The 17,730-nt window shown below is 43.4% G+C and overlaps 1 protein-coding gene across 2 annotated transcripts in view; it reads right to left on the bottom strand.

Moving 5' to 3' along the window:
• The window catches only part of LOC119436124 (kelch domain-containing protein 4-like), a 50,872-nt gene that overhangs the window by 15,337 nt on the left and 17,805 nt on the right, over positions 1-17,730 (bottom strand). For both annotated transcript variants that reach the window (XM_037702882.2, XM_037702884.2), the window contains exon 7: positions 2,297-2,616. In XM_037702882.2, coding sequence (XP_037558810.1) covers positions 2,297-2,616 — 320 coding nt within the window. The remainder of the gene's footprint in view (positions 1-2,296; positions 2,617-17,730) is intronic.

Below are 17,730 nucleotides of genomic sequence, written 5' to 3'. Positions count from 1 at the left end.
CGCAAACTTGCTCAGCTGCTCGCTTGCCACTTGTTGTGGCCTCACGCAGCACCGGTAAGCTGGGAGTCGAGTCGAAGTTTTTTTTTTTTTTTTTCTCCCTCTCTTCTCATTTAAGAACACTGTCAGTGACGCATAAATGTGGTCCAGTGTATTAATCATGACATTGAGCAAGTTGATGGGCACTTTTGAGCAGGCACGATCAGCCCACATGCCGTGCCAAAAAATAGGCAGCATGCGAGCTTAAAGCGACATCGTAGCTTGATAAGGATGCTTGCTTCATAATTGGTGAGGCATAAATGTTGCATGACTCATGGACGTTTGCTAAAGGCATGACAATTGCGCGCTTGTGCAGTTCACTTTCAGTTTTCGAAGTGAAATTGTCCGCAATTTATTACGATGCAGAAAGGAGCAGCAACAGCTTTTTGGATGTCTGGAACCAATAATGCTCGGATGACTGGCTTCAAATATTGCATTAGGATCAATCGTCTTGTTCTTGGGTAAAACAATGCAACACAGACACTGACAAGAGTTAAGGAAGTGATGGGACAGGCAGTGGTGTTGTTCGTGTCTGTTTTGCACTGTTTACCCAAGATGAATCTAAACCAACTCGCCCCAAATGTCAGTTTTGTTAATCTATCGTCTTGGCTCTTTGCCAAGCACATTGTCTTGGCACGGTGCCAGTAATGCTGTCAGTCGTAGACGCCGACGTGTGTGGTGCCGATGCATGCGAAAGTGACCAAGAATAATACTGGCGGTATTTTGGAAAGGCTCCATGCGGTCTATGCGCGGCCAGCGGGCTTCTATTTTCATGATTTCACTTATCTAGAAACTCTGCTTACCTCTAAATTACATTCAGTTTTTACAGCTTCGAGTTAATGAGGCTTTACTGTACTAGTAAACATACAAAGACAAAAATCTGGATGTGCCCTTCACTGTCTCTGTTGACACATACAAACCTGGAAGTGCAGCAGAGACTTCACGGCAAGCAACAAACACAATGACAGTACAATGAAGGAACCAAGCTAATTCCTAAACTCAATCCTGGAGGAGATGTATACCTCCGAGAACAGGATAGCAGAAAGTAAAGGCTTGCCATAATCACCGCTAAAATGCTGCAGCAAAGGTGCCAGATCACTCAAGATGGTCAAGAAGCACCACTGAGCTCCATAGACGTCAATGACCAAAGCAAAAGTCAACTACACAACCACGTGTCTTTTGCAAATTTAAAATAGCTAACCAATTCACTGCACAAACTATAGTATACCCTTGATATAACAAATTATCAGACCAAGACTATATAATAAACTTTCTTTCAATTAGTGTATTCATGCTATAAGAAAAACGAAAATGCAGGGTCCAACATAGCCCCGTATATATTGAAGCACCGTATATATGTAGTCTGGTGGCAATAATGCCAACTACAGCCACAGACCGATTTTTCAACCACCTGTCTGTTTTTCGGACCTGCAACATTATTCAAACTTCCTAGCGGCACCACCACCTACCCCTAAAACCATTTTATAACAGCAACTGAAATTTCAGATGTGTGGTTTGCCAGACATTTTTTTCTAACATTATTTGTGCATGATACTGCAAATATGGTGGTCATGAACAAAGTTCCCAACTCCTGCTGAAGCAGCACTGGTTAGGTCTAGCAACATAGGCACTATGGCTGAGACAAAAATTTGCGAATCGCAGGCGAAGTGGCTGGTAATAAGACATCGTGGAAAGCTCGCTATCAATATGCTTGTGCCATAAAAACCTCATAGGCGATCGAGCGCATGTTCTTATGCAATGGCTCAACTGACAGCCATGACAGTGGCTGTCAGTTGGTCTGCTCCTCTGGGTCTAAAAGATTGGTCAGCACTTGCACTCAGCACACACCAATCACATGGTTGCATATTAGCGACGGTGCAAAGCACATGTATGCAGTTCATTATTGTTCCCATGCCACATACTGGCAAGGCAAGTCACCAATAGATCAGCAACATTCACAGAAGACCCTTTGCTGGCTCATTGGAGGCATTACAGTTGCATTTTTTTTTTTTCACACAGACCTGATCACAAATTTTTTTCAACATTGTTAGTGTTCATGCTTATTATGAATATTAGATATAATGAAAGTATTTTCGTGCCATTGTACAGTGAGGTTAGACTGTATACAAAAAGTTACTATTTGATTTATATTCATGTACTATGTACTCCCACACCTTTAGATAAAATGGTTTATTTAAAGCTACCCGCCTGACACCAAGCAGAGCAAGCAGCTCATCAGCCTTCACAGTGTTTTACTTACAGGCTCTTCTATGTTGAGCTTGTGCAAATCTTCATGTGGCCCCTCCTCCTGGGCATTGCCATCACCCAACTGTGCAACGTCCTTGTCAGTGGCAACGTTCAAGATGACTGGCCGCCACAACCCCCTGTCCATGTCAAGGCAAAGCAGATCATTGAAGAAGTGGCCCACCAAGGACTCTTCTTCCTCCTGGTCTTGGACGCCTCCAAAAAAGTAAGCCCGGTTGCCTTGTGGTTGGCCAGCTACTGACATGCCACTCCGAGGACTCGGCCGGCAGCCTGACTGCTTCACTGTGGACCATTTCCATTTGCCAGAGCTGCGCGCTGTGAATGAAGAGCACATTTTACATCAACCTGCAATCCTTGATGCCCTAATTTGTAAGAACAAATCATATTCATCTTAAAATAAAAAGTCTATCAATGTCGTAAAGAGTATCCCCCTACGACGTGGGGGGATACTCTTGCTCCAGCTGTTGCTGCTGCTCAGCTTTGCCTGCTTGAGCACATATTTATGTCACTCAGAATTGGATTGTCCATAAAGAATTTAAAAAAAAATTGTAACAGATTTAGGCTGCAGCAGTGATACTGAAAAAGGCACCAATTGTGGGAAATGCCAATCCTAATGATATTAAGCGACTTGGCAACAAGCTTTCTCCTAGAATTCATTAATAATGCCTAAAGATGAGAACATTTAAATGTTATTGTAAAGTGCTTCCAGCCCACTTCTTCCATAAGTTCAACTATGATAAGGAGTATGGTGAATACACGGTACTTCAAGTAACTCATTTATGGATGCGCTTTGACACACAGCACACCAAGTTCTAACATCAACTATTTCCATTTGGCCGTAATCTGCAGTACCAGCACTTTACTGAGATGCTTCCCCTGAAGTATACCAAATATACTCTCCAACATAGCTGTTCTGAGAAGTGGCATCTTGAACAGCATACATTTTAGAGATTAATAACATTTAAAGTAACTTTTCCTTTCAAATGCTTTCTCTTCAAAATCAGAGAGCAAATGTGTAGTTGGCTGCCCTGAACATAGGAAGCAGCATAAGGGATTAAAAAAATAAAGGTGAGAGAAAGCAGTGAAATTCACAGTATGTGTACATTCTGTTTGATAGGACTGAACACAAAATATATATATTGAAGTTCTTCAACACACCTTCCATGTTGACATCAACTAGGGAAATAAGGAGGTGCATAACACAAGACCTTCCAAGCATGCTGTCCAATTTTGCAGCTAATTCCTAACACCCAAATAGTCAAAACCTGGGCAAAGAGCTTGTAGTAACGTCCCACTGCCCTAATTAGATAGAAAAATGCACTCCAAACTGACAGCAACTGCAAATACAGTTTTTCGAAAGTGGACACAGTAAACTATCTACTGACACTGCTTTTAACCTAGCTAAAGATTAAAATTATTTCATAAGCAAGAACCTTTCACAAGACGGCAGCTTCAGGTAATGCATACGACAAAAGCACGATGTGATATTACAAGACAAGAAACATCTAATGTCAGACAACCACAACAGCATAGTGCACTGTAGGCATCACTCATTTTTGGAAACTACAGGTCTAATAATATTCCGGAGAATTCCAGCGCAATACCATGGCGGCAGACCAGACGATAACAGGATGAGCACTAAATTCAACAGGTTGTTTATGGGAAGTGGGAACAAATACCGTATTTACTCGCATAATGAAGACACTTCTTTTTTTGACAAGCCGAAGCAAAGTTTGGGCGTTCGTTAATATGCAAGGTAAATTTTATTGGAACTTTTTTGAAAGAACAAAAATCAGAAAGTAAGACGGCAATGACTAAAAAAAATGTGTTGGATAACTTAGCCTTGCAGTAAATATACATATCCACTAGTTGTAAACAGTGGCAGCCTTCTGTAAGCAGTGACATATTTCCAGTCTTCAGCCCCCAAAAGGCACGATGCGTTCAATTTGTAGCGAGATGCTTGTCATGCTGCTTTCACCAGCAGTGCATGTGCACTTTGTCAACAACGAAATGCCTTCCAACAGCACAATTCCCATGCTCCACCGTACAACTGCGATTATGGCCGATCGCCCACAGCAAAAAGCAAGACAGGCAGAAAAGTGAGCAATAGACAAAGCAGAATCCCCCCTTCAAAGTAAAAAAGGTTGCAGATCCCAAGCACAGTAGGAATCGGTGTAAGTGAAGCTTTGATGAGCTGGCAAGACAAAACAGTGCATCACAATACGAAACGTGCAGCAGATTTCGGCAACAAATGCGTCCCGTAACAGTGATCAACTATGGTGCCTTGCACTGTACCTTGCTGAGCAAAGGTAAGTTTTATTCAGGCGCGATATTCTCGAGCAATAACTTTCGGTGATACTATAACCTTCGAAAGATTTCACATGACTTGGTGCAGGACACGTCGAAGTAGACGGCCGGAAGCATTCCTGGCACTGTGCGAAGATAGCAAGCTTGACACAGTGCCAGGAACAATATCAGCCATAGTATTCACACTTTCCAGCACCTATAGTTGGCGTGGCAGAAGTTTAATGTGACAGAGATAGAGGTGACAGAAGGGACAAGAGAATGCGTGTATCGCGAAGCAAGTGGCTTGCAACTCTTTAGTGTCACTAAGCCCCATCCTAGGCCCTTCTAAAGAAATGTAAAGGTGTCTCATCGAATGGGAGGCTGCATTTACCACTGACCACGTTATATGTAGCAGAATTAAGAAGACCACAAGTTCAGTCGGTTTGTTTGCAAATAACAAGTGCTGTAAAAAGCTCGCCAGCGATTTTTATTAAGAAAGGCATTGATTTCTTCCTACTGCCTGACCTTCCTGGTACCGAGTAACTTTGGTGTAAGGTAAAGGTTGGATCCCTGGTTGTTGCAATGGGTGCAGTTAATCGCCCCCCTGATGCCGCTGGTGATATTTTTTGCCTTGTCAGAACCTATACTGCACAGCATAGGCTACACAATGGGAAATTGGTAGTTACAGGCAACTTCAATCTCCCACATATCGACTGGCAATCGCTCAAGCCAACTGGTCACGATAAACAGCTTTGTGAGTCGGTTATCGACATGTCCTTGTCATTTGATCTGACCCAACTTGTTGATTGTCTAACACGCAAGAATGCTATCTTAGACCTTGTTTTTGTAAACCACGAGTTTGTACAGAATGGACACCACTGCTACACTGTTGAAGGCTTGTCTGATCACAAGGCAGTGATCGTGAGTGTGAATGTTACGTGCGAAGCCAGAAAGCCAGTGCTTAAACATGTACCAAACTTCGTCAAAGCAGACGGTGCATCCATTGTAAATGCGCTTGCTTCTGCGTACGATAATTTTTTGTTTTGCAGTGCCCAGTGCGACGTTGATTCTTTAGTGAGCATGTCTTATGGTATTGTGCGCAGCTGCATCTCTAGTCATGTTGCTAAGAAATGTATAAAGCGCAATCGGCGTCATCCATGGTACAATAGCGAAATCGTTCACCTATTGCGTAGAATTAAACGAGTTCGTAAGCATCGTCACAAAGACCATACTTTTGTCAGTCTACTAAGTAGTACTTTGAAGATGACACTAAAAGCTAAAATGTACGAGGCGAAACACTATTACTACAACGTGACCCTAGCGACTGTTCTCAAAGAAAATCCTTCGAGGTTTTGGAAAACCATCAATCCTAATGATTCTAGTGCCTCGTCATTTATTATCGATGGTATCCCCTCTACTGAGCCTTCCAGCATCTCGGAGGCTTTCAATAATTTCTTTGAATCTGTTTTTGTCAATGACGATGGTCTTAATCCACCTTTCAATCCTCTTGCCCTCCCAGCGCTTCCCGATATTACCATAACTGTCGAAGGTGTTCTTAATCTTTTACTCAACATCAACACAACTAAAAGCTGTGGTCCAGACGATATTCCAAACACTTTTCTTAAGCGATATTTTGAGTGGAACGCACGTTACCTTACAATTAGTTTGAGAAAATCACTTCTGACATCTACCGATCCAAGCAATTGGAAAACAGCTAATGTGGTCCCAGTCTTTAAATCTGGTAAAAAGCAAATCATTTCTAACTACAGGCCAATTTCCTTGTTACGTACTACTTATAAGTTACTTGAACACATTATCCACAAACACATTGTTAATTAGTTAACAAAGAACAACGTTATCTCATCGTGTCAACATGGTTTTTGGCCCGGTTTCTCGACAATAACACAACTTATTGAGTTTTCGCATGATATTGCTACGGTGCTGTGGCAGAAGGCATCGTCATCCACACATGTGCACAAGATGACTACTGCGCATGCCTCAGCCCAAGAGCGCAAGGTATAAATACTAGAGTACTTTGTATTAAACGCATTCCTTGTTTCCTCATGCCTGCGTGTTACATGGTGTCAGAAGTGGTGAACGCGGTTTAGCACCGTCGTTCGTATTGACAACGTAGCCCTCCACGTTGGAAACGCCCCAGCAGGATCCGTCGCGAAATCTTGACAAGCATGGCATCGTCAATAATTCACTCCGCTTACTACATGCAGCCCATGGCGGACAAGAAAAAATGAAGGCAAGAGCCCGACAGGTGATGTTCTGGCCTAGCATAAATTTGGACATTGCGGCACTTGCAAATTCTTGCCACGTATGCCAAAAATACAAAAACAGAAACGCTAAGCTTCCAATGCTAAGTCATCCGCTGCCCAGCTTACCTTGGCAGTCTGATGGTATGGACTTGTTCCACTACGGGGGCAGCGAGTAGTTGATTATAGTCGATTTTTACTTGTTCTTTTTCGAGATCAGACAGCTTCGCCATACAACAGCACAAGCAGTTATTCAAGCATGCATGGAAGTTTTTGCAACACACGGGATCCCTGCCAACATCTGCAGTGATAACGGGCCCCCATTCAGCAGTGGAAATTTCAGGTCGTTCACCTCCCATTTTCACATCAACCATGTCACGTACAGCCCCCACTATCCACGGGGAAATGGCATGGCAGAGCGTGCCGTTCAAGAGGCAAAAAAGTTGCTCAAGAAATGTTCATTTGGCACCTTTGAATTTTGCAGCGCCATGCTGGAATGGAGAAATTCGCCGAGAGACGACCTTCTGCAGTCCCCATCGGAAATATTGATGAGTCGCCGCACCAGAACCAGGCTTTCAGCAGTACTGGACTGTCATCTCAAGCCAAAGACTATTCCTACCGAAACCGTTCAAAGCCGTCTAGAAGACATTAGGAGCAGGCAACAAAAGTACTACAAATCTGCTAGACATCTTCTAGATCTTCACAGCGGGTCAGCAGTGTCAATCTATGACACCTTACAGAGAACCTGGGCTCCAGCAGTAGTTTTAGGCACAGCAGGCACGCCACGATCCTACATACTCGACACCAGCAGCGGACATCTGCGTCGCATGAGAGAGCATCTAAGAACTACAAAGGCAGAAATATAGGATCCACCTTCCCAAACGGGCTAGGTAATACTTCAACTCAGGAGGTGACACCTGAAGACGGGCTTCGTAGGAGCACGTGCCAGCGCAGAGAACCACAACTGTTTCCCTTGCCAGAACGCTGAACTTAATCACGTGTTCCAAGTTTGTTTTTTTTCTCATTGAAGAGAAGATGTGGCAGAAGCATCGTTACCCGCACACGTGCACAAGACGACTACTGCGCATGCCTCAGCTCAAGAGCGCAAGGTATAAATACCAGAGTACTTCGTAATAAACGCATTCCTTGTTCCCTCATGCCTGCGTGTTACAGGTGCTAAATAGCCGAGGCCAGCTGGATGTACTTATAGACTATGCTAAAGCTTTTGACTCTTGCTGTCATAGAAAACTGCTTCTCAAGCTTCGTGACGTTATTAAAAATGACCAACTACTTACTTGGATTGCTGATTACTTCCACCACAGAAGCTAGTACGTGTCCTTTAATAAAATTAAGTCCAATACTATCGAAGTTAAATCTGGTGTGCCCCAAGGATCTGTGTTAGGCCCGCTTTTGTTTAAAATCTATATCAATGACGCCGTGAAGGTCACTGAAAACTCGCCAGTTAAACTACGATTATACGCAGACGATTGTGTATTGTATTCCGAAGTCTCGAATGCAAATGACCAGTCACTACTAAATGATGTTTTTATCTGTGCTTGGAGCAATACTTGGCAACTAGCACTTAACCTAACGAAGACAGTTCACGAATATTAAAATACCTTTGCACTTTAATTATGGTTTCAGCAAGACTAAAATTGCACATGTAGACGAATTCAAGTATCTCGGGGTAACTTTTGCTCATAACATGAAATGGCAGCAACACATAGACGGCATCCACTCGAAGGCACTTCGCAAATTAGCATATTTAAAACGTACATTAAAGGATGCTACTAAGGATTGCAAACTAACTGCATACAAGAGACTGATCAGGCCAGTGTTGGAGTATACGTCCGTTGTCTGGTCTCCCTATTCTACTTGTGACGCTAACAAATTGGAATCTCTGCAAAACAAAGCGATAAGATATATTTATAACAGATATGACCACCATTTTTCACCTTCTTTACATGCCCATGGCCTATCGCTTGACACACTTGCACAAAGACGCACGTGTCAACGTCTTATCACTTTGCATAAGATCATACACGGCTCGTCGGTTATTGCGGCACCGGTTTCATTTGTGAAGTGCCCTGTGTGTGCAACTTGAAGCACTCACCCCCTTAACCTTGTTCCATTCCAATCACGCTTGAACACTTTTAAATTTTCATTTTTCCCGTCAACAGTCGAACTCTGGAATGGTCCTGACGGCTCACTTCGACAGCTCCCTCCCGCACAATTCGCAAAAAAAAACTATCACATCTCTCATTAGTTCTAAGACCTGCTGGTGTACTCGTTTATTTTTTGTACCTTTGAACCTTTCTTTACATGCAATATTGTTTGTACTGACCATGGACATATGTAACATGCTCTACTGATTGCATGCTGTATAATGTTCGATTTTACCTATTTAGGCTACTTATGTACCCACCCCTGCACTGTCTCACACTGAGACGGCAGTATTTGTAAATAAATAACAAATAAATATATGCAATAAATCTTGAAGTTTGTGACTGAACTGGCGCCGAAAAATTCAGTGCATTTTTGTCATGTTTTCTAATATCTCTAATGTTCAAGAATAGGCACACAGCAGTTAGTCGAACGATGAGCACGGTACCTGTCAGGTATGAATGAAGCAGCAGTGGCAGTCATGCTGCTACCAAAAATAGAGCGCACTAATACACTCTAACCTATAACAACATCATGTCCATTCATGATGAGAGGCATGTCTCACTCTGTCACTGTAGTTGTGCAATGTTTTATAGGAATTCTAAAATTGCAAAAAAATCAGGGGCCAAATTCACAAAGCTTTTCGTTCCCAAGTTTTGTTTACCATTGGGCAGCAGTTTTTGCTAATAATAAATATGACATCATGACTGGCTGGCACCTGCTGGTATAAACACTTCTAGCGTAAGTGCTGTTTCGTGAATACGGGCGCAGTTTAGTAGTGCCACGTAAGAGGATGGGTGCGAGACTATCAGCCCTGCCAGCACAGGCTGTCTCAACCACCATCAAATTTTGAAAAAGGTTACGCATTAGGTTCAAATTTCTTTTACGAATTTTTTTTCACCTAAATTGCATATTTCTGAAGTAACAGCACTCATCTTCAGTCACATTCACTGAGATATGAACTCTTTTTTGATAGTGTATCATAATCAACTCACAAAAGAGTACAGTGAAACCACGATATAACGAACTTCAGGGGACCGTGGTAAATTGTTCGTTATTCTGAAAGGTCGTTATAGTGAAAGCCCCAAAATTAACCATTCCGCCCATAAACCCATCAGTTCATAAGTTGTCACCATATGAGCTATCCACGAAAACGTATAGCTGCTGGCCCTCAGCCAGCGTTGCTTTTTCTGTAGGCTGCGCCGCCATGCACCACCAAAGCACCGCGCATAAGAGTCGCGCACGCGGTACAGACGCCGAAGCTGAGAAAACTATCGACGAAATGGGAGCTCTATGTGGCCTCCGAAGCTATATGTTTCTTGCCATGAACACCACACTGTCGCGTCCGAGGGGGACAGCTGAACTATTCTAAAGCGCAAGCACGTGTAAACGACACTGTCCGGAAAGTGCAAAGTGCAACTGTGTGGCATCCCTGCGATACGGACGTTACATTTCTCCGCGGCACGCCGCTAGTACGGCCACAGAAAGAAGCGCAAAAGGAAGAGACATGCGCAGAAAGATGGGCGAAAGAAGGAACAGACACGCCTCCAATGCTTGCAACACTTGCCTGGGGAGAGCATACGCTCGCAAACCCTGATGCGTCATCACCTCCACAGTAGAAAAAAACATATATGTCGCAGTCTCGCTCGAGAGGCGAAGCATCAATTGCGATAGCAAATTAGTAGACAACTACAGTGTAGACCGCTTATAACCTAAGTCGCCAGAGTCGCTGGACACTCCAGGCGCATTTCTGCCGTCGCTGTCACCGTGCTCTAGGTTCCGTATTCGCTTACTAAATAAATTAACAAGCACGGTGTCACGCGCGCACAAGCAAACATGAACACATCTCACTCGTTGACCGCGGAAACGAACTGTCAAAACGCTCGAGTGGCGAAGCGCGGCAAGAAAATTGACCTTCGTGCTATCATGCCTCTCGCTTCAACACGACCTATAAGCGGCGAAAACACGGCGCGTGGCGAACTTTCCGCGTCGCAGATTGCTTTCAAGATAGCGCCAAGGCAATCGTATCACCGAAGTGGATCGTCGCAGATTACGTCCTGCTTCGGTGCACTGAAACCGTTACGCATTGCTTTGCTGGCGAAAATCCTCTCCTTCTCTTTGCGCCAGTCCCGAACGCAAGTTTCGGATTCTCCGAACGCCCGTGATGCCGCCCGATTTCCGTCTGTATCCGCACACATGATCACTTTCCTTTTAAATGCGGCATCATGATGAACTCGGTACTTCATGCTGATAAAGCAGACACAGAGAACGTAAAGACAGACGATAGATTATTGCCTAAGCACGTGTACTGCAGCACATGGAGGAAGCTACAGTAGCTAGGCTCCAGAGTAGCTAGGCTCGACGCGCGTGCGAGGTGGCCATTTTAAAATGCCGCCAGCTATATGGTAACGCAGATTTAGGGTCGTACTCGATTCTAATGCGCACGCAATTTGTGGACCTGTTCTATCGGAAAAAAGTGCGCGTTAGATTCGAGTAAATACAGTATTTGTGGCTTGAGGGGAGCGTTTGCTGTCTAGGTTGACTGCCGAATTTCCAGGCAGCCGCATTGTAACCGGTATTTCGTGTCCCGCAACTGCACTATAAGCGATACGCGTATACATAAAGTGCTATGGGAAATTTAACGGGAGTCTGAAAAGACCGTATTATATCCGGTCCTGCACTATAAGCGGTTACGTTATAAGTGGTTTATACTGTATATGAACTAAAGATAGTAGTTTTATCGGCCGTATAAACTTGTAAACATTCATTTACTAACTAAATTAACAAGCACGGTGTTACGCGTGCACAGGTAAACATGAACACATCTTGCTGGATGAGCGTGGAAACTCGTCAAACGCTGGAGTGAGGCGGCACGGCAGCAATAGCGAGCGAATTGACCTTAGTGGTGTCTCTTGCTTTAACGCGAACTAAACGTCAAAAGCACAGCACATATGAAGCTACCAGCACTAGTTTGACTTTGTCCAGACCGCAGATCGCTTAGAAGATGAGGCCCGCGCGGGCGCGCACTCTTTCCACGTCACAAATCACTTTCAAAATACAGCAGCCACCACAGTAAAAAACCCCCAGCGCCTCAAGCGCGATGGAAGCGGGCTTCCTGCCCGCCTTTCCCCCTTGCACACGCGAGATTGAGCAGCAATCGTCGGCTGACCCTTGCAAGCTTTCACTCACACATACAGCGTACAGCGCACGGCGACAATGTTACCGTGCTTGGACTAAATACGGAATCACACAGCGACGTCTACAACCACGGCAGAAATGCGGTTGGAGTGTTCATATAATTGCTATTGCCATAAAAAGTTCTCTATCGCATTTGTTTTCTTGGGCGCCGTCTCAAGTTTTCCAAACCCACGCGCCGCAGTGCCTGCTTTCTGCCCCTTGTCTGCTAGCCTACTGTTTCGGCTGCCATAAAGGATACGTGGAAATCTAAGAATCCCCAGATTCTTTAATATTAGTTCGTAGAGGCGTTAAAGAATTAAAGACTCATTAGCTTGCTTTTAGTACTGCATAAAATAATCACCAAGATAATTTCCAATAGAGTCAGGGCAACACTTGATTTCAGCCGACCAAGAGAACATGCTGGCTTCAGGAAGGGATATTCTACGATGGATCATATCCATGTCATCAATCAGGTAATCGAGAAATCTGCGGAGTACAATCAACCTCTCTATATGGCTTTCATAGATTATGAAAAGGCATTTGATTCAGTAGAGATACCAGCAGTCATAGAGGCATTGCATAATCAAGGAGTACAGGAGGCATACGTGAATATCTTAGCAAACATCTACAAGGATTCCACAGCTACCTTGGTTCTTCCCAAGAAAAGTAGAAAGTTACCTATCAAGAAAGCGGTCAGGCAAAGCGACAATCACTCCAATGCGATTCACTGCATGCTTAGAAGAAGTATTCAAGCTAGAGCTCTGCACGGGCCCGGGCCGGCCCAAAAGCCCGGGCCCGGCCCGCGGGCCGGGCCGGGCCGTCCGAAGCGTTTTTTTGGCGGGCTCGGGCCGGGCCCGGGCTTAAAGACACGGGCCCGGGCCGGGCTCGGGCTTGAGGCCGCGGGCCTGGGCCGGACTCGGGCTTGAAGCCACGGGCCCGCGCCAGACTCGGGCCCGCACATTAAAGGACTTAAGTAGGCCTTCGAGCACACGCAACCGTTATGCATTGCATGGTTCAATGCATTCTGTGCCAAGCTGAAGTCACACGTGAAAAATGACTTTCATCATCATCATCAGCCTATATTTATGTCCACTGCAGGACGAAGGCCTCTCCCTGCGATCTCCCATTAACCCTGTCTTGCAATAGGTGATTCCAATTTGCGCCTGCGAATTTTCTAACTTCATCACACCACCTAGTTTTCTGCCGTCCTAGACTGCGCTTCCCTTCTCTTCGTATCCATTCTGTAGCTCTGATGGTCCATCGGTTATCCATCCTACGTATTACATGGCTTACATGGCCTGCCCAGCTTCATTTTTCCCGCTTAATGTCAACTAGAATATCGGTTATCCCCGTTCTCTGATCCACACCGCTCTCTTGACTGTATATCTTACCGGATGACTGTGTATCTTATCGAAGAAAATAGTAAAACAGATGATGTTCTCATTTTAACAGCCAAGCTGTTTCAGCCGGGCGCAATGTGTCTGCTGAATCCAAAAAAAGTGTGCCGATCCTGGTAGCAGTGTAGAAAGGGTCCAAGCGCAATGGCACATACACCTTTGAACTAGCGAAGCTAAGCCTGGATAAGTCTAGCTAAGAATGGTGGGGACTACTTAAACTTAATCAGTCATCGATAGGCAATTGATAGCAAATCAATAGCTAGTCGATAATTGATCAATAACCAATAAATTCCGGAAACTTCTGTAGGTGACTTGGTAGTGCTTAGCCTAGCCCAAATACGTGGCCAATATCTTGCGATAGAATATAGAAAGCCAATAGCTAATCGATATTCAATCAATTATAACTTAATTACAGGGAATGCTTGGGATGACTTGGTAGTGCTTAGCCTAGCCCAAAAGCCAGGACTAACTAGGTGCCCATTAGGTCTGCTGTCTCTTTAGCATTGCGCCAGCAGTGCTACGCTATTTTTATTTTCCACAAAAACAAACATTGCTTCCGCGTAAGGAAAAATAAATTATACAAAGAACCACTCCTCAAACCATTTCCGTGTTACCGCTTTTGCGATTGCACTATTACCAGTGTCGATACTATTGCATTATTTGAGCGCTAAGGCCAGTTACTTTTGTGCTTCAATGCATAAAACAGCGTTTTCCTCAAAAAGTTACCTGGAACGCCCATTCATTTCGTCGGACACTTTGAAAATTAATATCTCGAAACTGGTTCAGTCCTGACAATTCATTCCAAGTGGATACGTCTTGCGAACTCAGCGGCTATAATTCGTAGATTGAAAGATGTGCAGTAAAATGAATAGTTAAAAAGTTAATTAGCGTAATTATGTTAAATATTCAATTACGCGTTTTCCCCATCCATTAGGCCAGCCGCGTCAGAATTAGCTAGGAACTACATAAAACAATTATCACTAATGCAAATATTAATGTGAAGCATTAATGCGAACACAAGATATTCTGAGATATGGTCAATTCCATACTTCAGAACACTCTATAAGCATCAGTTGTTAATGCATAACCTACCATTCACTTTGAACAAATACAAAAATGTCGATAATTTCAGTAAGAAAGAACTCAGCCCATACGTTGGTAGCTTGTAATATATCTGATGTGATTATCATTCTGCCTTTGTGTATGGCTCTGAGTAATAATGTACACCCTGTTTCGTTTTATTAGCAAATGTTAATCTTGTAAAATTCAGTCTCATGCTATGTTGTATAGCTGGTGTTGTCTTGTTTTGTATAGCTAGTATTTCCATTGTATAGGCTGATGATGATGATTGCTATTGTAGTGTGGTTTAAAATGCATTCTGTTAAAACTTTTCCATATTCTCTTTACTCACCGTGACGGAAATATTCTGTTTTTCCGTTCATAGCTATTTCGTCCGTGAGCAATTCCAGCGACAGCTGGAAATATATGTTAATTAGTGTACATGTGCGCACACTGTTTGCTGACGTACTATTGCCTTGCCTGGTGTTTTGGGTCACGTCAAGCTACGTATGTAGCTTTTAGTCCAAAATGACCGTCAAGCATGTAAATTGGAGAATAAATTGATTTGATTTGATTGATTTCGTCGGACACTTTGAAAATTAATATCTCGAAAGTGGTTCAGTCCTGACAATTCATTCCAAGTGGATACATCTTGCGAACTCAGCGGCTATAATTCGTAGATTGAAAGATGTGCAGTAAAATGAATAGTTAAAAAGTTAATTAGCGTAATTATGTTAAATATTCAATTACGCGTTTTCCCCATCCATTAGGCCAGCCGCGTCAGAATTAGCTAGGAACTACATAAAACAATTATCACTAATGCAAATATTAATGTGAAGCATTAATGCGAACACAAGATATTCTGAGATATGGTCAATTCCATACTTCAGAACACTCTATAAGCATCAGTTGTTAATGCATAACCTACCATTCACTTTGAACAAATACAAAAATGTCGATAATTTCAGTAAGAAAGAACTCAGCCCATACGTTGGTAGCTTGTAATTTATCTGATGTGATTATCATTCTGCCTTTGTGTATGGCTCTGAGTAATAATGTACACCCTGTTTCGTTTTATTAGCAAATGTTAATCTTGTAAAATTCAGTCTCATGCTATGTTGTATAGCTGGTGTTGTCTTGTTTTGTATAGCTAGTATTTCCATTGTATAGGCTGATGATGATGATGATTGCTATTGTAGTGTGGTTTAAAATGCATTCTGTTAAAACTTTTCCATATTCTCTTTACTCACCGTGACGGAAATATTCTGTTTTTCCGTTCATAGCTATTTCGTCCGCGAGCAATTCCAGCGACAGCTGGAAATATATGTTAATTAGTGTACATGTGCGCACACTGTTTGCTGACGTACTATTGCCTTGCCTGGTGTTTTGGGTCACGTCAAGCTACGTATGTAGCTTTTAGTCCAAAATGACCGTCAAGCATGTAAATTGGAGAATAAATTGATTTGATTTGATTGATTTCGTCGGACACTTTGAAAATTATTATCTCGAAACTGGTTCAGTCCTGAGAATTCGTTCCAAGTGGATACGCCTACGAACTCAGCGGCTATAATTCGTAGATTGAAAGATGTGCCGTAAAATAATAATGAAAAAGTTAATTAGCGTAATTATGTTAATTATTCAATTAGGCGTTCTGTTTTCTCTTGGAAGTAATGACCGCCTCATCGAGTAGTTTAGATCAAGGATTATTATATAATTGTGCAATCTGCAACAGGCAATTTTTAAAAATTTGGTTCAGCTAAAATGAAACACCCTGTATATTTGCATACTAAATGACATCATAGAACCATATCGTACAAATCAAGGTAAGTGCATGGGCACCAGCGGAAAAATAGCAGCACAGGCAATGGGCCGGATTACTGATGTTCTCGTGGGATTACTTATATTCCCGTGGGTCGGTCTTTTATTGCTTATATACTGCAGCTGATTAAACCTCGAGAACGTGAGGCTGAAAGATACGGTAGAATCTGTAAGTAAAAAAAGATTTTTTTTTCTCTTACAGGCCGGGCCTGGTCATGCACACGCTGGCCCTAGCTAAGCTAAGTAATGAACGCCCGGGCCCGGGCTGGTCTCGGTCATGTACGCCCGGGCCCGGGCCGGGCTCGGGCTCTGTATTACGGGCCCGGGCTGGGCTCGGGCCTTGTAAAGCGGGCCGGGCTCGGGCCGAAAAATCCGGCCCGTGCAGTGCTCTAATTCAAGCTCTTAGATTGGGAAGGCTTAGGAGTGAGGATCAATGGCGAATATCTCAGCAACCTTTGGTTTGCAAATGACACTGTCCTATTCAGCAACAATGGAGACAAATTACAGCAAATGATTGAGGACCTTAATTGAGAAAGTGTAAGAATTATATTGAAGATGAATATGCAGAAGTCAAAGATAATGTTCAATAGCCTGGCAAGGGAACAAGAATTCAGGATCGCCAGTCAGCCTCTAGAGTCTGTAAAGGAGTACGTTTATCTAGGTCAATTACTCACGGGGGACCCTGATCACGAGAAAGAAATTTACAGAAGAATAATATTGGGTTGGAGTGCATACGGCAGGCATTGCCAAATCCTGACTGGGAGCTTACGAGAGTGGCGACGTGGGCTTGTTGGTCTGTCATCATGGAATGTTAATTTGGAAGCGCATAAAAACATGGACACTTCGTCTTCGTTTCTTCTCGTGTCCATGTTTTTATGGGCTTCCAAATTACCATTCCATGGAAGCTTACCACTGTCGTTGAAAAAAAAAGTATACAATCATTGCATTCTACCGGTACTAACATATGGGGCAGAAACTTAGAGGTTAACGAAGAAGCTCAAGAACAAGTTAAGGAGCGCACAAAGAGCGATGGAACGAAAAATGTTAGGCCTGAAAAATGTTAGGCCTAACGTTAAGAAACAGGAGAGCGGTGTGGATCAGAGAACGGGGATAACTGATATTCTAGTTGGCATTAAACGGAAAAAATGGAGGCCATGTAATGGCCATGTAATGCGTAGGACGGATAACCGGTGGACCATTAGAGTTACAGAATGGATACCATGAGAAGGGAAGCACAGTCGAGGACGGCAGAAAACTAGGTGGGGTGA

The sequence above is a fragment of the Dermacentor silvarum genome, chromosome 1, assembly GCF_013339745.2.
Source record: "Dermacentor silvarum isolate Dsil-2018 chromosome 1, BIME_Dsil_1.4, whole genome shotgun sequence".
Lineage (NCBI taxonomy): Eukaryota > Metazoa > Arthropoda > Arachnida > Ixodida > Ixodidae > Dermacentor > Dermacentor silvarum.
This window is presented reverse-complemented; position numbering and strand designations above follow the sequence as displayed.